The 24,115-nt window shown below is 39.9% G+C and overlaps 1 protein-coding gene across 8 annotated transcripts; it reads right to left on the bottom strand.

Moving 5' to 3' along the window:
* Positions 1-835: 835 nt before the first annotated feature.
* On the bottom strand, positions 836-23,662 carry LOC137783342 (abl interactor 2-like). 8 transcript variants are annotated; one of them, XM_068573205.1, is made up of 12 exons: positions 23,523-23,662; positions 17,140-17,307; positions 14,049-14,225; positions 13,649-13,666; positions 12,688-12,791; positions 10,105-10,257; positions 8,157-8,281; positions 7,532-7,858; positions 5,839-6,003; positions 5,528-5,608; positions 5,161-5,349; positions 836-4,937 (listed from the first exon to the last, which is right to left on the bottom strand). In XM_068573205.1, exons 1-12 carry the CDS (start codon positions 23,637-23,639, stop codon positions 4,762-4,764), a joined length of 1,800 nt encoding a protein of 599 aa, XP_068429306.1. In that variant the 5' UTR covers positions 23,640-23,662; the 3' UTR covers positions 836-4,761. The 8 variants fall into 8 exon arrangements, with proteins under 8 accessions (XP_068429306.1, XP_068429310.1, XP_068429308.1 ...); XM_068573209.1 differs by lacking the exon at positions 7,532-7,858; XM_068573207.1 differs by lacking the exon at positions 10,105-10,257.
* Positions 23,663-24,115: the final 453 nt, after the last annotated feature.

Here is a 24,115-nt window from a genome sequence, read left to right as displayed (position 1 = left end):
AGTTTGTTTATTTAGAGATATGAATGAGCCATTGTGTGTAATTATTAAAGCAATTAAGTAAATTTATTTTTGATGATAAACTTAATCAAACCAAATCAATACATGTTCTAAACACATTTTACAGTCTGTTATTAATCATGATTCTTCCATCATGTTTATATAAATTACAAATTTTTCACACTCAGCTGTCTAGAGCCGACAATCTAATCCATCTTCAATTTGTATATTACTTTTAATTAGCTTTACAACCAGTGTGAGGAACTCAAGTAACTTCTTTTCGAACATTTACTGAAACGTCAGCTTTTTTAACATGACAAATAATGTGACTGCTACTGTGCAGATAGATTTACAATATGTTTTAAATCATCTCACATTAAACAGCTCAGACTTTCTCCTGATGTTTTACTGAACCTTAAAGGTTCCCCGTGGAGCTTTTGACCACCGAGGTCTTCTTTAATGAATGAGTGGATTCCTGTTTTGTGGATCTCCTGCATGACAGTGACAGTTTCACACTGTTCCACTGATTTAACGTTTGCGTTGAATGAACTTCCTGTGCGGCATCTGTGTGTAAGGTGAACTGAAACAGTAACACAGACCAGTCTGTTGAAACATTTACTTTGTAATTTCCCCGTTTCCCCCCCTTTCTTACAAAAGAACAACGTGCTTTCAGTTGAGGATGAGTTTGGAAAGCAGAATGTTTCACTAGACGTTCTACCAGGAACATATGCAGACGCAGGGTTCAATCAATATGACGAGAGATCATTCAGCCCATCAATGAGCTCTCATGTTAAAGTGGATGAAAACTTTGCTGATAAGAAACAGAGCAGATAAAAAGTTTCTGTTTGTTAGACTTTAATGAATTTGTGCACAGACGTCTCAAATTGGAATCAGACTCAGAACAAAACTCTAACAAGGAAGTTAAAGGTTAAACGTTTGCAGGGTGACAAATGAAGCATTCATTCCTGGTAAAAAAACTAAAAAAAAACTGCCTGAGAGAAACTGTCTGTCAGATAAACTCATTTCACAGTCCACTCTGTTTTAAAGGGTAACTGCAGGCAAAACTAAAAAAATCTAAGTATGTCAACATGTTCAGCGTCACAAGTTTAATCCAGAGCTCATGAATCGATGTCCGAATGTTCCGGGGATTAGATCAATCTGAATGAAGAACAACCACGGTCGTCTTTTTGGAAATATCAGATCCTAAATGTACATTTTTTCTTTAATCGACATTACTGTTGTTTTTTACTTCATAATCACAAGAATACTGACTGAATGTATCGACTAAGTTACAATATAAATCCATAAACTTTAATGCATGATGCAAATATGTCTAAATAACCACGTCACCAGTATGACCAGGATCAATGTGCAATAAAGAGCATTGTGGACTTTGTATTGCAGTTTGTACTGAATATCTGTCAAGGGTTAATTAAATATAATAGTTATCAATTAGAAAAGTCACAGCAGCCATCTACAAAGAAATGTGCATCATTTGAGATCAATTTCAAAATTGTAAGATATTGAGCAATAATTAAGTTTTCCAGGGATAGAAAATGCTGGAAAACTGTGCATCTTCTTCCTGTGATTCTCAGAACACTTAAAAGGTTAAATGATGGACTGCACTCATGGCTGCTGAGTGTTTCTGCTTATTGTCACATGTTGGAGTCACACTGGGGCTGTGTTTTGGGGTTTCTGCTGTGAAGGTAACACGTACAACACATTTTCAGACTGAACGCACACCGGCGCCACCTTCAGGAAAATAAAGACGCGGCCGAGAAAGATTCGTCTTCCTCTGAGCGATCGGCACTCTGGTCTTTTGTGCCTCTTAAATAACACCGAACAACAAGGAGAGACTGTTTCAGGTCCGGTCACTTTAGTCCACAAGGGAAGGTTTGGTTTATACTGCACACACACGCACACACACACACACACACACACACACACACACACACACACACCTGGATATATGGCACAGAAATATCCACCTTCAATCTGAGAGTCAGACTGGAGTCCAAACACACGGGACGTCTTTTTAAAGGGCTATTACAACCAAACATTACTGAACAAAAACATCACACCCTCCAGCTGATCAAACTGAGACCATAAAGCAAGAAGGTGAAAAAAATAAAAAATACAAAGAAAATGTATATGAAAAGCATTTTGAATAAAAATGTCAGTTATGTATATATATGTATATATATATCAGGCATGCAGGCAAACACACTGTAAACTTCAACACTGGCAACAGGTCCACAGCTCCACCAGGCGGTTTGTTCAGGTCCACTTCACGGCTCGGCCGAAGGCCGAGGCGGCGAAACCACGAGGAATGAAAAGGCTCAGAAGTCAGACTTCACATACGTGTGAATCCATTTTGAATGTGTTCTGGTGTCGCTCGGTGTGAACCGATCAGCGCTTCAGCGGAAGCCGAGAGGAAGACGCCAACCTCTTAATTCAGATCGAACAGAATAAAAGTAATGATAGGTTATCTTTTGTTTAGCTACACGTAAAGCAAGTTCTCCTACTTTAAAGATTAATGAATCTATCTTCACTAAATATCAGTATTTTAGGGATATTAGTGTAGAGTTTAAATAACTAAAAACTCCACTGTAATATAATGTTGTATGCTTGTTTCATAAATAAAGGTTTAGATTGTGAAGTTTTCTTATAAATTATAGTGAAAACTACAACAATAAGAACCAGGTTGGGCAAAACAACTTAAATTGTGTTTCACTACTAAATCTACACAATTAAATATTAAATGTCTTCCTCTACACTGACCACCAGAAGTACTTAAAGTGATGTATTTATTGGTGGTAAAACGCTTCATCGCCTCTAAACTAAACACACAGAGGCTCAAGTTACAGACTTCACATCAGAGACGGATGTGTGACGTTAACGAAGCTGATGATGATGATAGTGACAATGAAGATTTATGGCACAAATCCCACTAAAAACTGTCCGTCACAGCCGGATGACATCATTCACGCAGCTTCACTGAGTTTGAGTGTTGTTGTTCTTTCTGCGACTGACGTTTCATTAGCGTTACGCTTTTGGGACACTAAGTGCTTCGTTTTCATTTTTAATTCTGTTTCCAGAATTCTGCATATCCTTTATTTCCCTTCAATGACAGATTGGATGGAGGTAAGGCTCTTGAGAAAGTAAAATGTTGAGATTGAGATATCTGTTAAGGCAAAAGTCAAAGGGAAAGTAAAATGTAAATGAATCTTTCTTATGCACTGGAGGGTAACTGAGAAGATAAAATGTGTTTACTTCTAAAGTTAAAAGTAGAATAAAAGATGCACTTTGATGATTTTCTGGAATGATTTCCTGCTGCGAGATGTTTGATGAATCCAGAACCTGAAATCACTTCTGCCCCAAAGAATATTCAGACTTCTTCTAAACTTGATTTCATTGATATTAGCTTCACTGTTCACTCTCCTGCAATCATATTACATTTGGATTAAGTTACTGGGAACATGACATTTCCCGCTGCCGCTTCGTGTTGAAAGCGTGACTTTCAGTGTGAAGCAGTCGCAGGAAACACAAACCAGACGCGCTGTAAAAGTGCTTCAGAGGAAAGAAGACGGGGAAGAAAATACAAAGAAAGGAGAAATATAATCTCTGAATTTTGTTTGCAGTGCTAAAGTGTTGTGTTTTTTGTGCATAGCTTCATTTCATTTTCTTTTAATCAGACACAACATATGTGATATATTTCTCTTCATTTGCCACAAGGTAATATTACAAAATAATCTAAATGTTTCACTTCAGGGGAAGGACTGTGAATGTCCTCTGTTGGGGGGTCGGGGTGATGGTAACGGAGGGCAAAATGTAAACAGAAGTCATATTGTAAATAGATTGTTTTGACCACAAAAAAAATAATGGCCTGAAAAATAACAAGATTTGTTTTCCTGTAAATTTAAAATGATCATTTCATGATTGAAATCAAAGCTGAAGTTGAAAAATAATTAATTCCATTTCAGTAGAAGGAATGTTTTCACAGCTTCTTCCATCAAGATACAAGAAGACTTGTTTAAATCTCTTACTTTAAAAGTGTCTTTGGCCTTTGAACTCAATTTATAGTTACCAATACTACTGCTATGTTTTGGTATTTTCAGAATTGGACAGCACATTTGGGTGATTCTGCCTGTCGCACCTTCAAATTTTATTTGCGAATGATTAAGAAAATTATTTAGTGATTTTAAGAAAACTAACTTGCTCAGTGGACATTAATACAAGCATTTCTTGTGATCAAAAGTAACTTCAATGACCTTCTGTGAAGGAAAATGAACGTTGGATCCTTCACGCCAAACACATCTGGAGTGAAACTCACACCAAATTTCAACATTAAGATGCTTGAAATGCCTCCCAGTTCTCCGACAAGAGACCTTATTAATACTGAGCAATACATAAACTGAACCAGCATTAAGAAACCCCTAAATACAAGGCCCTATTGGGTCGAGAGAGACTGGTGTAGCTCAGAAAGCAGAACAAAACAAATTCTCATCTGATGCTTGTACTCACTTCCCGCTTCTGATTCTTCCCGATAAACTAAAGTCACAATAAAATATTAGTGAAACTACGATTTTTGTTCACATGCTCCGATTTGATTGCGATTTGATTGGTGCGAGCATAAAGAAGAAGAAAAAAAAAAAAGCAGCCGAGACAACTTTTCCCTTCTAGTTCAGATCCAAGAAGCTGAACTGGAGCGAGACCACACGTCCGCAGACTGAACAAGGAAACCAAAAACCCTCCTGCTGGTTCTCAGTCGGCGTAGTGCATGATGGACTCCACGTAGTTTCCGGGGAAGAGGCCGGTGGTCGCGTTCATCACGCCTTCGTACCATCCGTCCTCGTTCTTCTTGATGACGTAGATGATCGCTCCTTCTTGGAACGACAGCTCGTCCTCCTTGTCGGCCGCGTAGTCGTAGATGGCTACCACTAGAGGGCGACAGACACAGAACAATATGCTTTTTTTTTGTTGCCTTTAATCGATGTGATAGGAGAGATATAGACAGGAAATGCAGCAATTAGTTCACATGGTCCCAGAAAAAGTTTTTTATGAGAGTTGAGAATCCGAGTAAGCTCTTTGCTGATTATGGCTATCCCACAATGCAACATACTAACTAACTAAACGTAAGCTGCTCGTGTACAGTGTACGTACCTTTCTCATGGTAGCTCCCAGGGGCCCATGATGGGTCTTCCTCAGCGTACGGGTCGCAGTACTCCACCACCGCTGAGTCCTCCTCTTCGTGTCCGTCCTCCAATGGCTGAGGAGAAAGGAGAGGATCCTCGGGCCCCGATTGGGTCTCGGCAGCTGGTTGGGGGGGAGGTGGAGGAGGGACGTCTGAGACTGAGAGGTGAGAAAGCACATTGACAGCATTAACATGAAACTTCCGAAACAATAGATGTAATAAAACAAAGCACAAAGTGACACAAATATCAATAAAGCCAGACATAGCTTTACGTGATTCACCAGAAGAGTAATGTAAGCACACATGATGCACAATTGAAGGGACCAGACTACTTACTGGACTCCTGAACTCGAGCAACGAAACCCATCAGAGGAAGCTGAGGACTGAACTGGAGGAGGGAAGGCGGCGGGGGGGAGGCTGCCAACACACACACGTCCGAGATAATTTACACATTGAGCTTTTCTAAAACACAAGTAATCGGCTTATCCTGAAATATATTTTCTACGAATTCTCTCTGAGCCCTAAAAATATTTAAGGACCAGTTCACCCAGCACTTGTAACAGTCTGAACAAAACCAGTACGAGCTTCCCCAGACTGGTGTGTGTGTGTGTGTGTGTGTGTGTGTGTGTGTGTGTCACAGGACATACCAGGGCTCTGGTTGTAGTAGGGACCGCCGTTGACCTGGTTCTCTGTTACGATTGGCTGACCGGTCACAGAGGGCGGGCGGCGGTACGGCAGCGACCCGCCCATCTGTTGAGCCGGCTGTCGGGGCTGAGGCCGGTTCATACTGAAGAACTGAGGGACGATGGGACCTGAGAGCCAACAGGGACGAGGTCAGACAGAGTACAGAGGTGTGGATCCAGGTAGCCCTTTAAGGCCTCACTCTAACCCTAAAACATAATCCCATTTATTGTTTGAGTTGTGCTTTGAGGTTGTACATTGGGATTATATATTATTGTAGCCCTGATTTTTATGTTGAATTTGATATCTAACATATGTTTTTTTCTTGATTTCTAACTTATGACCTGATATATAAAGGCTCAACAGGTTTAAGGACTGACTGGTAACTAATATATTTAAAAAATAAAATATTCAACCACTCTTTTGGGCTGTTTGAAAACTCACAACTTCAACTGCTAACACTTGAAATAAAACACCTGCCGAACTTTCATCTTTTACTGTAAATACCTGAGTGGTTAAAAACAGAACTAATTTGTTTTTACTCTGGATATCAGGCCTCAAGGAGATTAAAAACAACCGAATATAGAAGGACACATTCCACAAAAGCTGTATAATTTAAGCTGTGTTACTGCAATGCTACAGTAGTAAAGCAGACTATGATTTGACAGCCAACCAAAAACCACCCACACATGAAAGATGAACAAGCAGCCGAATTCATCAAGCGGTGACAGAATGAGTTTTAAGAAGAAACTGCGTGTTGTGTATTCAGTTAATAACTTGAGAATGAGATGAGCAGCACAGGATATGAAATGTTGATTAAAAACGTATCCGACACACTGAAATAACACCGACTCGGCACGCTTTGTTCTTAGTTGCTTTCAAAGCTGGATGTCAGAATCATGAAGTTCATGTTCCTCAACTATTGATCAGAATCAGCTTTAATGGCCATGCACATTTTCACATACATGGAATTTTATGCCGGATTCTGCGCTTCGTACTTCGTTTCAAAGCAAGAGCTAGATATAAAAAGATAAATATGAAAGAAGACCAAAAAAAGATCTTATATGAATACAAGTTTTTCTCTGAGAATGTGACTCCTGACATCGTCGTGACGTTGACTAAGATAGATTGAGTGGCGACGAAATATTTGATGAGAAAATACTTTGTTAGCTTTAGAGATTTGCCGACCAAGAACTAGATACGAAAAATAAAACGACAGGTGCATTAATCCATTGATACAAAATGTATATGCAACCATTTGAAAAGCAATTCATTATATCAGTCATTTATTAAAGCAAATATGCCAAATATTCTCTAATGGGATGGTTTGTATTTTCCTTAAAATTAAATATCTTTGGACATTTCACAACGTCACCTTGGGCTCAGCTTTCTACCTCTTTAAAAATCATGCATAATTTGATAAATTAATTGATTAATAGAGAACATAATCCACGTAGTAATAAGTAATTAAAGATAATATACAAGTTTCAGCTCTGAAAATCTGCCACACTCATGTAAATACACACATTACAACTTTCCCCTTTCATCTCTACAATGTAATGAAAACACAACAAAGAAAACACGTGATTGGTGTTGGAGAACGGAGGAAGGCAGAAAGCAGGCGATGGAGGTGGCGGTGGTGCCGTTGGAGAAACTCACCTTCAGTAGGTGAGGAAGAGGAGAGTGGAGGAGGAGCGGGAGGAAGGAGAGGAGACGGCTCGCCAGGAAAAACAACGGATTGGACATCGGGCGTGCTGGGGGCGGGGTTAGAGGCCGGGGAAGCGTCGGCGGGTGCGTTTGATTGTGGGCTTGGTTGAGGAGGTGAGTCAGTGCGTTGTGAAGAGGAGTTCGGTAACAAGGGTGCGTTGGGTTGTGTTAAGGTTGCGGTAGAGGAAGAAGACGAGAAGGAGGAAGGAGTTGGGGAGGGGGAGGGGGAGGAGTTAGGAGCAGTGGAGGAAGAGCTCGCAGGTCCAGTAGTCGGAGAAACTTCAAAGAAGAAGGGAGGAAGCAAGGAAGAAAGAGAGGGAGGAGATAAGCAAGAAGGGAGTGAGGACGACAGCTGAACTGGAAATATCTCAAGTCGCGGTTTCTACGAGAAGATATTCAGGCATCAGGTCCCAAACATGAGCTGTTTATGTGGCGAGTTAAAATATATATTGATTCCAATTTCAAACAGACAATCAACTAAAAGTGTTGTCATCCAAAACAACAGCAAAACAAGAGAAGAGGCGTACGACACGGAAGTCAAGAAAGCAAAGATGTTGAGTGCAGATGTGCGTGTTACCTGGGAAGGTGGAGGGCGGGGAAGGCGTTGGCACGGCGATGGGAATGCCCACGCTGCCGCTGCCGCTGTTCTCCCTGCTGCTGCTCCGACTGCTGCTGCTGGGATGGCTGCCTCCACTGCTACCACTGCACACACACACACACACACACAAAATGTACATTTTGAAGAATTATCTCTTAAATTGACACTTTATGTGTAATTCATGGCACAAACGGGATACAAAATGAGTCATTGGCGCTTGCCTATCATGCATGTTTCCCCTGAAAAAAGTCTCATACATTATTGAATTTTAATTTGACTTTGATGACAAGTTGACTCATTTAAAAAAAAGACACACGAGCAGAGAAAAACGATTAAGAAAAGAAGCAAAGAGGATGTTAGAAGCAGAAAGACAAACTGATAAGGATAATAACACAAGACAATACAGAAGAGCAGACAGACAGGAAGTCCGCTGCCTGCGGAGAAACGTCGAGACCGAAGCAGAGCGACGGCTGCGAGAGCGGCAGCAGGTGAGTGAAGTCGACGTCAGCACAGAAGCAATGACACGACGAGAAGCTGCGAACACATGCTCTGATTGGCTGCAGGCTCCAGATCAGGACAGACAGAGGTGGAGATTGGATGGAAAAGATTATAGAACTGAGCACCGACAAGCACACACAGTTACATAAACGGAAGAGCGACGGAGAAAATAAAACTGAAAAATGAATCTACGAATGAGAAGAAAATCAGTTAGTTGATGCTGCGAGGATGAAAGCAGAAAGTTACTCCTCTGTGTTCACTCAGCAGTGATGCTGCAACACCGTCACTGCTGGAGGTACGAGTACGTTTTTATTTAAGTACTAAACAGTTCACAGGTTTAAAATGTCTGCTCTGGATTCACAAACTTCAGAGCTGGATGCAAAGAAAATTGTGTTTGTAATTAAATGTCTTACAAAACAGCTCAGACAAACTAAGGTCTAGTCAAATAAAAGTTAATATTAATATATTTAAAAATAAATGTGGGTTATTGCTTTCAGTAACACTCAATCCCTGAGTATTTTTCTTCCTAAATTAAAGATGTTTTTAATCATTAATTAACTAGCCGGTATATGCAGTAGTAAGTCCCGCCTCCCTGAGCATCAGTGCTGAATTAAACCACAGAGGAATCACTGGACAGCAGCAGAGTTTGCGATGAAGTTTAGCAACAAAGTCAGAAGAAAGGAAAGAACTTGTCAGCAAAGAGTTTTGAAAAAAAAACACAACAAATCGCTCTAATTATTATTTTTCTGCAATGTCACTTAAAATTTTCTGTCTGGTCCAAACTTCTTGAGAGCACAGGTCCAAATCTTATTATCCACTCTTAGGTCTCTTATGAAGCGACAGATGGCATCTGGTTAGCTTAGCTTAGCATGAAGACTACCAGTTTCCACCTGCTTACAGTCTTTTTGCTTCATAGCTAACACTCATTAAACGTTCCTTTAATAGTAAAGTATTACAATTTATTCACCCGTCTTTCCTGGTGTCAAACAAATCCTAAACTTTAGTCTTAAGAGCCGTTTTCTTCTCGGGCATTTCATGCATTGTGACATAAATGAGGCTGAAATACATCAAAAATATTTGCTCATGTTCAGTTAAACTTGTTAAATGTGATAATATTAGCCAAGAATTAAAGCATGAACTAAAGCATGCCGAGAAATAATGATGCGCTGAAAAGATGCTTCTCTTTTTTTTGAGATTTGTAGTTTCATTATTATTTCACATCTGTGTCGAGACTGGAATGAAGCCTGTTTGTGCAACTTCAACAAGACCTCATGTTGCATTGAAGAGTCTGGAATCTCAAACTAGACGTACAGTTGTGTTGAGCATCTGTCTTTTTGTACAGAGCGGAAAATAGAAAAAGCATTAGAGTAGAGGGGAAAGCTCGTGAAATCCCATTGCGGCGGCCGTGTTTACACGCCGACCCGGCTACCTGTATGTTCGGGGTCGATGGTTGAGGGTGGCGGTGCGGCCCGGACTGGGAAGCTGTCCAATGGCCGTATTGTTTCTGGTGGGACTGGAGACATAATCGTTGGGCACCACCGGGGGGCGCACTGGCTCCAGTGTCCTGTAGGGGGAGTTCTTCCTGTACATGTCAGGGGGGTGAGGGTGGAGACAGGGTTAACGGGGGAGATATTTCCGACGACAAGGTCCAGCACCATTGTTGCGTAACACTTCAGAGCCTGAAACTAAACAATACAATTTCATGTTAAAACCACAACGGGAGCTGAGGTTTGTTTTAATCAACTTGCCCAAAGGTATTTTTGTCAAATCAACGGGACAATAAAATCAGAAACCCTTCGAAAGTCTCCACCTTTACCAGCTTTGACATTAAAACATTGCTTGTTTTTAATTCCTACTTTAATAAGATTTAATCCAACGTGTTAAATCATCCTATTTAATATTGTAAATGTGGGTAAGGAGCCACAGGGGGCGCTGTAGCTCTAACACGCACTGGCATCAGTACCAAAGAGTAGACAGCGTATTAACTGTCAGTCATAATTAAATAAAACATTAAAAAGTCAAGGATTTCAAGTTAACAGGGTGCATTAACACAACATCATGATTCATGTGTAATTAAAAAGGATTTCTACATTAAGTACGGGCTGGGATTGTTGCCTCCTTGCTGTCAGAGAAGTGGAGATATTGGTTAAGGTCATGTTTAAAAGGTCAGGATGTATTTTTAGAGAATCATGACTCCTCCAGCATCACAAACTGTAGAGAGTAAGGACAAGTGTGCATCATCACAGAATAAAAACTAGACTGAAGACACACAGGGTGAATTCCTCCCAAAATAAAACACAAATAATGTCAGTTACCACAGTAGGAAGAAGCACAAGCATGTGTTATAACTCTGCAATATGACGAGTTACACCTTTACGAGAGGGAATCAAACATTTCTGTGGCATAATGTGCATACAGCTGATAATAAATAATACAAAACGTTGTCGTGTTAAATTATAAAACCAGTGCACAATACAAACACAAGAACGGAACAGTTATAGAATGTCAAAATGACGTGTGAGCGTGTTTCTGGGGTGCATGTGTGTGAAGACAGAAGGACTTGAGCTGTTGATGGCAGCGGGATGCCGGCTCACTGCCGTGTGTTTGAGGGAGTTGGCTTCTTAACGACAGCTTCAGTTCCAACTAAATGGTGAGCTGCTTCTGTTTCCTCTTTCCAACATACTCGAACACTTTCTCTTCTTACTCTATAACACTGTTTTTTTTTTTTTATCCCTGTGTTTCTTTCTCTTAAAATACTTTGACGCTCAGTCACCTAATTAAGGTTCATGGTAGAGAAACAGCCGGCTGATCAGCAGGTTACGTTCGGGGAACAGGAAGGAACACACCAACAGGAGGGCTTAGGAGGCCCCAGACCAGCTGGCTACCTGGCTTCACACGCACACACAAGAATTATTAGTTTATTTATAGCTTGCCTTTGTATATTTTACCAGTATTGGATTTTAGCTTTCTATGAGTTGTTTTAAGCGATAACTCGACATTTTGAGAAATACTCTTTCTCTGAACGAAGTCTCTGCTGGTTGCCTGGCAATCACACGATAATGGCAGGACAGGAAGTCGCTGTGCCTGGCAAAATTGTGAGTTAAGTATATAAAATAGAGGTGTTGGTAGGTGGTGATTTTGTTACATTTGGACATTTTTCCCAGTCTTCATGCTACGCTAAGGCTCTGAGACTCCGAAACTGATCTTCAACCCTCCACTATAATGAATTGTTTTGCTTATTTTTTTTTGTAAATTTTACTTACTGCATTTGGGTTCACAACACTGTGTTGTACAATGTCAATACATGAATATTGTAGACGAGAGAGAGAGAGAGGAAGTGAGAGAGAGAGTGAAGAAGACTGAGACAAGATTAGAAAGGCGGAGAAAAGTAAAGGGGAAGGAGAAGAATGAAGGATGAGACTGAAGATAAAACTGAATTAAACAGAAAGTGAAAAGATTGAGAGAGGAAGCAAAATGGAGATAAAAATAAGAGAGAAGGAGGAAGAAATACAGCTGGGTGACCTAGATGTTTGAGAACACAACAAGCTTTCACAACGCATGACGTTACTCCTCTTCCTCTGAGCACCACGTTTCAGTGTGTGTGTGTGTGTGTGAGTGTGATGTCATCCCTCTCTGCCGGGTCTAATCTGTAATAAACTCGCCGCAGGAACCCCTGTCCTCAAACAGGAGACAAACACACACAAACTGCAGCACACCACTTGTTTCGAAACGTCAGCTCAAAGAACATCTGTGGTTCTGTGAAGGAGGATTTGTGTCTACGTAATCTGTTCAAATAAAAACATTTAATACAAAATATCACATTATTCAGACGTATTTCACACATTCAGGACAAATATTAACACACCACAGAATAGCAATCCCTTCGAAATAAAACCATGAACACAGAAGAACACATGACTAAAGATGAGTACATGTCAGAGAAAGAGAGTGCGTGGCAGTGTGTGTGAATGGCTACATGTGTGTGAGTGTGTGTGTTAGGCTGGGTACATACCCTAAGATGCTCATGCCTGCCCTCGGAGGGCTGGGCGGTTTCTGGGTGGGAGGGTTGGACCGGGACAAGCTCCCTCCGAGCTTCATGTTCTGCTGGCCATTTACCTGCAGAAAATACATTTTTGAACATGATCATATTGTCTTGAAATGATAGAACCCGACCAATACTTTGGCATGGTCAATATCTAAACACAAAAATACACCAAATAGCCTGTTCGACCAGAAGGTTTCAGGAATAGAACCAGGAAGAACTCAACTAAAAGAACCGTGAAGAGCATGCAGATTGACCCTTCGCTTCTGTGCTAGCTTGTGTAGCATATAAGTGCTTACGCTAGTTAACGATGTGCTCAAGTATTCTGCTGATGTTAGCTCCACCCATTTTAATGAAGAAACTTCACGTTTTAGAAACATATATCTCCTTCCAACCTCTCGGGGTTAAGAATATCACTAATACATAACATATCACAATGACAAGCTTGAAAATACACAAAACCAGCCTGAAAATGAGGAAAATCTGAAAAGATTGCATGAGAGTATATTGCGCAGAGTTAGTTAGTGGACGAAACCGATGGCTTTGATTGGCTATTCTGCATTCTGGGGGATCAATTAGACCAATTACAGATTTTAAAAAACAACTTGATAATTGAGGCCCTTTTTTAACTCATGAGGAAACATAGATTCTGCTGGTTTTTGTGTATAACTCTTTTTGAGTTACGAAATAATGAAAAGGGCACATGCAGAGAAGGAAAAGATGAGTGTTCGATGGATATTTTCTCACACAAAAACATTTACAAGGCAGCAGTACCTTGTACCTTTTACCTAGCAACCAACTGAATCAATCATTCCCTTTGTTCATGACTGGAATTTCTTTATGTTTCTTTAATATGGCTTCTTAACCTCCCTCAGTTACACACAAGATCTATTGTTCTGGTATTATGTACAGCTGTGTTGTGCATCCTTACCTTGAACCTCAACAACCACTAATGCATCAATGAAAGCAATGAGAAAAGGAGGAAGAAGAGGGGAGAAACGTTGTCTCGAGGTTATCGTCGGTGCAACAGCATCAAGCAAACATTACAACACCAAGCAGAAATATCATCCCAGAAAGAGATTAAGATGAAGCACAAGCAAACAGAAAGAGATAAAGACGCTTCTGTCGTTTGCTGTCTCATTGCCGCACCTGTTAAAACATGCCACACCTACTGAAAATGTATTTTCTTGTGATGTTTAAAAGATCAACAATCACCTCTGATGCGTAGACTTGACTGCTTGCATCTAAACTTTATATGTAACTATTCACAAAACACTAAAAACCTCTATAATTATTATTTTCATGATCATTATTTTCATTATTATTCCCACCTTGACTCCATGTCCAATGTCATCGAGCACGTTGTAGTCGATGGGCTTCCTGATGTAGCGCACCGGTCTCTCTGGGTTGCCCGGAGCAACTATTTTATGTGAGCGGGTCGTGTTCTTATTGGTGGTCAAGATGCCGATCTCCCGCCTCGCCACCTTCTCCTTGTGAATGTCAACGGTCTGAAAAAGAAAGGATGTCTAAGTTAGGTTCTTGTCTTCCATAAAAAACACAGAGAAAAGTATAACATGTGATTTATCAAACAAGAAATGCTGTTAGGGTAACAAGAATAATCTACAGTCAAGTCAGCAGCTCTGTCAGGCTGACCGCTAACATGCTAGTGTGTAACAGCTATTTTGGTTTAGCCAAACATTTCCGGTAATGATGTATTTGTTTGTCTGCCAAACAGTCAAACACCCCTAAATGTAATCACGGAGAGAGAGGGAGAGAGAGAATCTTCACATGTCGTGCGGGTGCTGTGCTCTCACACAGCAGATATTTCTGGTGTTGAGCATTTTAATATGTATGAAAACCTGTTTTGAGTGTTAATTGCATTATTCAGTAGAGCATTATAAAGAAATTGACAGAAAGAACAGAGGTAGAAAAAAGTATTATATGGAAGAATCCATATTCTTCTTTTCCAAAAATTTGGGATCAGCTCACAACTTTCAAAACAATATTTAATCTCTCTGCTACTGATGGAGAGTAATTTTACACTCTGTCAATACATATTCTAAATTCAAATATATATGTAAATTGATAAAAAAAACAACATTTAAAATGTAATTTATAATGTGAAGAAATAGCATTAGTTACATTCTCATTGTTTGTATAACTTTAACTTGTTAATCTAAGAATTGAGATACACAAAAAGCTTTCTAGAAAAAAAGAGTGTATTTGTGCTGATTTTTGCCTTTGTGTGTTTACATGATAGAACTTTTCTTTGATATCTTCAAATATAAAACCTGCCATAATCTTGCCATAATTTGCCACGCCACATTTGTTAGCGCACAGCAGACTGGACTGAATCCTGAAATGATCACACATTTCTACTGAATTGAGAATGGATTTCAAATCTGGAATGGTTTGAATGGAGAATCAACTTTTAATCGAACCCTCTTGACCTCAACAATCAAAATGGAATCGATTTGTGAGATACTGAAAGATCCACACCTCTATTTAAGATAGTTGCAAACTCAATCGTTCATGTGTAAGAAATGACTTTAAAGACATCCTACAGACACACGTGTTTGTCTGTGTACCCTTCATGTTACACTTTGTGGGTGATTTCTACAGCATGAAAAGCAAAAATGGATTATATAAGATAATCTCACTTTTAGTCTTCAAGAGAGGAAGCCTCTTGGAACGAAACGTTCGCCTACATAACAGATGTGACTGTGTCTCCCTGCACTGAAAGCAGTAATTATGATGTGTAATCACAGTCCTGGCTTAACATAACAGAGAGAAGCATCTCATTATTTCTGCATGCAGAGTTTATTCTCATTATACTGAATGTACAGAGGCCTGAGGAGAAGAATGGATCCTCTGTACCGCTGAAAACTTCAGTTTTATTCCTTTAAGTACTTGCTACTCTGTATAGTTAGTGCTGTGCATTGCAATGTTTAATTTATGAAAAATCTTCTTTTCCTTCAGTTGGTGTTGAATAATGAATCTCAACACAGAGCGCACTGAGCAACGTGGACTCGTATGGATGATGTGACGCAGTGTTTTTGAAGAATACCAACGACAAAAGCTTTGAGAGAGAGAGCGAGAGAGAGCACAAAAATAAATCGTTTGTCGTCAATATACAGTGTGCTGAGCTGTGTGGGTGCAGAGTGTTGTGTAAGCCTGAGCAGACAACCAGCGATGCTTCACACCTACAGATGGTTTTATTTGTCTGACCAGCTGACAAACATGAAGAAGAGTCTTGTTCTTCCTTTGTCTTCCTGGACAGTGTCCTTCAATGCACTGAAGTAAACTGCATAATTTGTGCAGCAACCTCATACTTTAGATGTCCATCTCAATGTACTAAATTAGCTGAGTGTTTACATGCAAACTAGTGTCCTGGTTTGGATGCTTATCCTTGTTTTAAGTATCGTCGTTTTCATAGAACACTGAGAAGCCTGCTTATTCATCCGTCTGTCGACATGATTATAATAGTCTCCGAGTGTTAAAACGCTCTGTGTCAAAGCAAAAGTGTCCTTGACTCCACGTTCATACGACAATTTGCAGATTGCAAATGCCGTGATTTTAATTTTAACTCACATCATGAACTACTGCTGACATTTTAAGCCAGTCACTGCTGATCTGAGCTATAAAGTCATCAGAAAATGTATACAGCGATTGTTTAGTAGCACTAATACACTAAAACATATTTTACTTCATAACCCCAATGAAAAACATACATACATCAAACTCTCATGTGAGCAGAATGCAGAGTGGGAAACTATCCATACATATTTCTGCACTCTCCGCACTTTTCGCTGTTAATTTACCTCTGCAGTTTATTACCGTTGCATGCTTTGGGATTTTGTAAGTGCAATATCCTCTCGAGAATGAATTCTGGGCTACATTTGGCATGACGCAGAGAAGAGAGCAGCATCCACAGAGAGGAGAACATAAGTGTGACTGCATGCATACACGACTACATATTGTGTGTGCTTTCACCCATGAGCACTCACTGAAACAGACCTACACTGTGTCCATGCTAATGATTTGTGCATCACCGACAGATGTCAGGTTGAAAAAGCGAGTTTTCTTTTATATTAACACCACAATTCTTCTGCATCCGTGTGCCTGTAGACACCTGAGTTAAGTTACGAAGGCCATGTGGGTTAGAGAAATTCAAATGTGATTTCTTATTTGTCTAATTGTTGTGTCGTTTGTTGGGGGAAATTCAGATTTTCAATTTAGGAAGAGGAAGAAACAGATTTTTAACCTGATGATTATGATATTTAGAATTTCTCTGACTTTTAAAAAAAAAAAGCTGAGGGGTTTGGAGAAGTCGCTGCGCAGTATGCCCAAAGGATAATTCAGGAATAAAAATAAATATGAACCAAACTGAGGGCTCAGGGTCATCGTGTGTTCCCACCAGACCTGTGAAATGTGGTTGATGGAGCTTTCCATGCGGCGGAGCTGCGAGGCCTGGATGTCCAGCATCTGCAGCACGTTGTTGGCCAGCGTGTTGATGAGGTAGGCGACGCTGGCCAGAGACTGGGTGGTGTAGCTCTTCGTCTCCTCCAGCGCTCGCTCCTTGTCTGCCGACTGCAGGAAGAAGGAAGACAGATTCAGGACAGGAGCAGCACCGGGGCCGCCATTTTTAATTCTCATAGACGCAGAAGAAAACAGTAGTGGCAGAGAATCAATACGAGGGATGAAGGACACACATGAGCACGACATTGGATAACGGAGGTTACCCATGATCCCCCGGGAACAGCTCAACTTGACGCCTCAGACGTTATGTTTTCTCCAGCAAAATGACAGGTGTCGTGTCAAATTACACATCAGGCGCCTCTCGAATATCATGGACTAAATGTCACAAAGTTATCGGTTAATACAACACCTGCAATACATTAAAAGACACAAATTTCTTGGACACAAAGATTAATTTGGCTGCTACTTTTGATTCTGAACACATTTCTTTTTTATTTTATACAGCATTTATTTGTACATTTCATTTCTTTATTTCCTTCTTGTGGTTAAAAAAGGAAATGAATAATTTCCTTTTGTTATTTTATTTCTTTGTGTCTTTTTTGATCACTTCTCTTCTATTCATATTTGTATAGAAGTAAAAGGAAATATATGGAATTACTGCTGCTATAAAATACGTCCATTAGTGCAGCCTTATATTTTGCCGTTCAGTAAAACTACAATAAAATAAATATACATATAAAAAAGACATCAACAAACGAGACAAATGCACATTCACCCACTAACCCTAATGCATTCCCTTTAATGTCCTAATCAAGATGACAGCGTGATAACCATGTATAGCTAAAGGAAACACAACCAAGAGATCTGAAAATGAGCATCAGCATGTGTGTGTGTAACCGAATGTAGGAGTTGTTCATTTGTTTGTGTGTGTTTGAGTGTGTGTGTGTGTGTGTGTGTGTGTGTGTGCAACATGTATACTGTACGAGTACATAAAGCAGCAGGCACAGTATAAAAAGACACACTGATATATATGTGTGTGCACTGAAGCATGATGTAGGTCAGGTCTAACTCATTCATGCCCGAGGTTGACAAGAAACACACTGACACCAATGTGTGTCTGTCTCTAACACACACAAACACACACACACAAATACACACACACACACACACACACAGTCAGACCTTAAACTCCAAGTACTCAATTAAAGATATTTAATCATATGATGGGCCAGAAGATGTGTTTTTTTCTGAAATTGGGTTCATAACAGTAAAATCAAATCGTCACTCGTCACAGTCAGTGTAATGTGACGTATTTCTGAGTGAAACTGAATAAGTAGAGCACAGTCACAAGACATATTTGTATATTCAAATACATCTTCAATTTAATGTTATGTGTACAGCCCAAGATCAAAGGTTTCCCTCAGAGGACTTTACACTCTGTAATGAGACATCCTATATCATTGGACATCCCTACATCAGATGAGGAAGAACTTGTACTAATATACAGTAAGTATATCTACAAAGTTGTGATGTCGAGGACTGTTGCCATCCAGCCACAGCTCGCTTACCCACGTTGTTGGATAAGGAGGCGGACGAGGGAGAAATGACTAAATTAGGCTTGGGCTCAAACACTCTCTTGAAAATATAAACAAAGATCCAAACAGTCTGAGTGTGCAGCGGTTCAGAAATACATAACGAAACTGCAACACAAATGTCCATCTTCTCTCTTTTTATAATGTGGTATGGCCTCTTTATGAAGAGACAGGGCCTCCATGCACACAGGTACTGTACCTGAACGAACCACAACTCTCTTCAGTCCAGTCTTCTCTCCCTGTTTAATATATCTTTCCCTTCCACTACTCCCTCTCTTTATCACATCATCCTCATTACAGCTCTCATTTTCGCTCTCTCTTTCCCATCAAGCCATCTGATGTCCTATTAGCGTTGACCTAGTTGGAGGGCTGCCTTTCTGGCCTGAGGACAGCGCGGAGCATCAGACACACACAGACATACCAATTTAAGTTTTTTTTTTCTTTCTAGATTCCAGCTAAATGTATGACGTTCATGTACATGACAAAAATCAGATTTACATGAAATCGTATGTACGCTCTGATTCCTCTGACCTCTTTTTTTTGCCTAACCGTCAATTTCCTGCTGTTAATTTGTTCTGAATAAGGCTCCGGCGGTAAAACAGTATTATGCTATATGTGGGCATTTAGAATTATTAGAATTATAAGTACATTATTTATTGTAGTGTTCAGCACTACAATAAGTTATAAAGGGAAATTATCAAAACCACAAAATCAACACGGAAAGAGCTTAAAACTGCTTCAAGGTGTGGAGGCCAAATGTCATACAGAATTACTTTCTTTAGCATTTTAGTATAGCTAAATAATAATTTAACATGAGAGTTAAATTGAATATGTCAATACATTTTAGCTGTTTAGACTAATATTTGGTCAATTACCAAAAATGAAAAAATTTAAGTTGTATTTATTTTGAGTAAAGTAATAGTTTAGTTACATTATTATTTTATTTTTTCAAGTTCTGTCAAATTATTTACTCATATGCTGAAAACTAACATAAACATTTCTGGCAAACCGATTCTAAAACATGTTTAGCGGAGGTCAGCCAGCGAACAGGCGATACAGGCAGAAGCACTATAGTGCTTCTTATGCGGCGCGTTCACCTGTCGGTGAAAAGCTTTGACATCTGAGAGTCAGAGTTTCTTTCATGGACCACACTGTACGCTGTTGATGGACACAAACACAACATTCAAGGTTCACTTACTCAGATATTCCCACAGCGGCGGCATACGGTTGAAAGCTTTAGGATTAGCCAGGTGAACCTTTAGTTTAGATATGAGTTTCCAAGGTCAAAATGAACCTCAACGCCCAAAACAAACATGGACGTTTTGGTACTTATATATTCGAGTAAATGGAAAACTGGCTATAAAAAAAACTTCGGCTTGCAAATAAATATTGGTGGCTGAGGTACTTCCAGACCTGTGTGTGTGTGTGTGTGTGTTTGTGTCTGTGTAATCAAAATCTGCAAATTACAGCCATTACTGTCAGACAGCCTCTACTTACAGACCATGCATGGCAGTGTGTGACAGAGGGGAATCTGTGTGTGTCATAGTAAGATACACCTCACTACTCTTTGAAAGAGACTCTTTGTCTCTGAACCAGATCCATCCAAGTCCCCAATGCTGAAGCACTCATCACACACACACACACACACACACACGCACACACACTTTTTACCTTCCAAGAAGCGTTTAGTGCTACAGAAGGTATTTAAAATTTAAATCTAGATGAAACTATACATTTCTATCACATAATTACTATGTAATATAACAGCTCACTGTCTAATTGAAATGAAACACTTAAGTAGAGACTAAGCTGTACATCCCACGTGTGTCTGACACAAGAAGAGAAAACACAGAGACAAGTTTCAACACTCTAGGGCTGAGGAAGACGCCTTAAATTTATCGTAAACCAAGATGACGAGTGTCTCATTAACTTGATGTCAGTTATGTTTCTGTTTGGTTAAATTATTCATAGCTGTCATGAAGCCTTTAATGCACCCAAGAAAATCATGACTCGAAACGAATGGATTTAACTCATAATTGAATCGCTTCAGACAAGCTGTCAACCAGTCAAGTACATTTTTATTTATATAGCTCAGTATCAAAAACTTGGATCAAATCGCTTTAAAACCTGTCCGACATACGACACCCTCTGTTCTTAGAACATTTAAAATAAGGAGAAACTACCCCCCAAAAAACTCTTCAACAGAGAAAGAATGGAAGAAACCCCTGTTGAGCAAAGATAAAACAAAGTAGGAACGTTAAAAAATAGTGTATCTCTCGCTGTGATGAAATGTGAAACCCTCATGTGATCTGCTCGGGTCTAAAACTGCCAAGCTTCTGAGAACAAACCTGTCTTTCCAAACGCCCCCGCAGGAGCTGTTCCTGGCACCAACAACGAAGGTGGAGGCTGATACTCCTTTAACTCAAAAACCAATCGCCATGGTTTCCAAGCTTAAACACACACACACACACACACACACACACACACACACACACACACACACACACACGCACAGTGTCTATGTCCAGCCTCCTGCAGTGGTACCATGTGTTTTCAATGAGCAGCAGCAGGTCAAGTTACATTATGACTACCTCTGCTGACAGCTAACTAGTACCAGCTGTGGAGGACCAAGAAAAGAGAGGGGGGACGTTTTTTTTTTAGAAAGAAAATGATGATTAGGCTGATGGGTGCAGAGTTGTATCTTGTTTTCCTGATTCAGCTTTCTGAGCGCAACATCATGACAGTTTAAATTGCACGTTTACTATAGATATATATAATTTCTGTCACAGCTTAGCAACCTACGAGCTGGTGTTTTTTTTTTAGACAACCTGGGTTCATGCAATAAGTTAACATGTTTTCCTTCTGGACAATGTCAGGTATCAAAAACTTGAATTTTTGTTTTCATGTGGGTAAAATGTAAATATACTTTTGGTGCATAATTCACCAACCTTGATTTTTTTTAACGATTTAAACATCCGATGACTTCTACTAATTATTGATATGAACAATATCATTAATAGTATAATGCGGAGCAGTTGCCCCGCATTAACAAAAAAAATCTAGACATATTTAATCCTGAGAGTGTCTGATAGCCCAAGAGGGGGCCACACAGGGCTTAACAGGGGTTAACACTGAATCCAAATATTTAGCCCATAAAACAAGATCAAAAGCTCAACTGCTGGATTATGTAATAGCTCACATCATCTGCTGGCAGCGGGAATGTAGGCCATCCAGTGGGCACCGAGTTAGCCCTGTTGGGCATGTAGTATGAACAGGCTAATGAACTAGAAAATAGTCTTTTTATTCAGAAAGATGTGCTGTGACGCTAAGAGGAGAATGCTATTAGTCACAGAGAGAAAGAAGTGTTTGGAGTTATTTCAGGGAAAGAAAGGGAAGGGAACATGAAAGGACAGAAGAAAGGAACAGTTAAAAGACGGAAAGGAAGTTAGAAACTTTAAATAAGGAAAATTTGACATTTGGGGAGACGGGGGAAAAGAAATGTGGTAGAAAATAAAAAATGGAAAGGGTTCAATGAGAAAAGAGAAAAGGAAAGACAAAAAAGGGGAGAAAGCCTTCCACAATCATCACTTATTAGTTGTTTTTTTTAGCAGACTGTTTATGCAGTTTGTCTTGTTGATTTGACTGGAGGAATCTGATGAAGATGAAATCTGCCGATGAACAGGTGTTCATTTAAAGCCAACTGAGGAGGAACAGTTGTCCATAACAGTCTTTGCTGCCCACGCGCGCGCGCGCACACACACACACACACACACACACACACACACACACACACACACACACACACACACACACACAATTTAGTCTCCACGAGAAGTCTACAGAGATGGATGTCAGCGCAGTAAACACACACACACACGCGCGCGCGCATACGCACACACAGCTGAAACGATAGTCGATGAACAGAAAATTAACGTGCAACTATTTCAATTTAATTAATAAAGTCCTTGCAAAATTGCATAAATACGACTTAGCTTGCTAAATTTCGCTTTGTCCAACAAGATAATAAACTAAATATCTTTGAGTATAAAAATAAGCAACTTGAGAACAACAAGTTTATGCTAAACAACATTGATCACAAGAATGACGTCCATCAAAGTCCCCAGAACTGGTAAGAGAAGATAATAATCTCATTGAAATGAAATGTCTAAGTAATTATTACAACAACACCAGGCTAAGTTTGAACTGGGCCATCCTTTCCCACACCAGACTCCCTTTGAAACGTCTCCGTAGGATGAATCTCTGCTTCTCTGCATTTGTCACACACCTTGTAGAAGATGTATCAAGAGTTCTTAAAATAAACACAAATCGCTTTTTCATTCGGATGCATGGAATAAACCAATTAAAATCAAATCACGTAAAACATCTACTTTGACAACTGAATAACCTAATTACGTATCACGTTGCAACAGTCACGTTTCAGAGTTAAACCACTGGAAAAAAAGTTGAATTTCCATTAAAGCAGAGGTGTTTGTCGGAATATTTTGAAGCCGAATTGACTTTGAGGTTCAAGCTGTTGCGCCGAACAAAAGGTCATTATTTAAATTGATTTCGGCGTGACTTTTATCTTTCATATAAAATCCCAGTCACATAACGGAGCCTGGTGCTGTCATTCCATCACTCCACTCACCAAACCGCCCACTCCCTGCGAACATTACCCCGATCTGTAATTTTTAACTTGCTGTATACACCTTCTGTTTAAACACTAGCATGTACCTGAACATAGTTGCTTTCGCAGTACTCCGCTACTCTTTCCAGATTGGTATAACTGTCCAGTAAAGCTCTCCGTCCCGCAGGAATTTCCTCCTCCAGCAGCATTTGTAGCTCCGCCATCTTTGCATGGTTTTACTACTAACGGCCGCGGCGCGCGCTGACTGGATGTATCCCGCTGCCTTCAAGGAATGTGGGCGATATCACAACTATATTACGACATAACGAGAAAAACGGGAATGTTTGAATTTTCTGTAAGATGTCAATGGAAGAGAAGTATGCCGATCAACACATGTCATAAACATTGGCAGTATATAAGAGAGCCTTGTTCAATTCCTTATGAAAACAGCTAATTATGTGTACAAGTCTTTACTTATTACGCATCTACAACTTCATTCGTTTTATGGAGCGTTCATGTGAACTTCGTAAAAACAAAACTGTAGGATGTAAATGAGATAGGACTACTCTGACAAGCGTGACAATTGCCAGTTGTGGTAGTAGTATTTACATAGTTTTCATAAGTACATGGTCGGCTAAATGAACGGCATTTAGGCAGAGGCTACAATGCAAGATGCCGACCCCCTCATCAGGAGTGGTTA

The sequence above is a fragment of the Clinocottus analis genome, unplaced genomic scaffold, assembly GCF_023055335.1.
Source record: "Clinocottus analis isolate CAN_PGR_092001 unplaced genomic scaffold, fCliAna1.0.p SCAF_12, whole genome shotgun sequence".
NCBI classification, from domain to species: Eukaryota; Metazoa; Chordata; class Actinopteri; order Perciformes; family Cottidae; genus Clinocottus; species Clinocottus analis.
The sequence above is the reverse complement of the archived record's forward strand: the minus strand, read 5'-3'. Positions and strand labels throughout refer to the sequence as shown.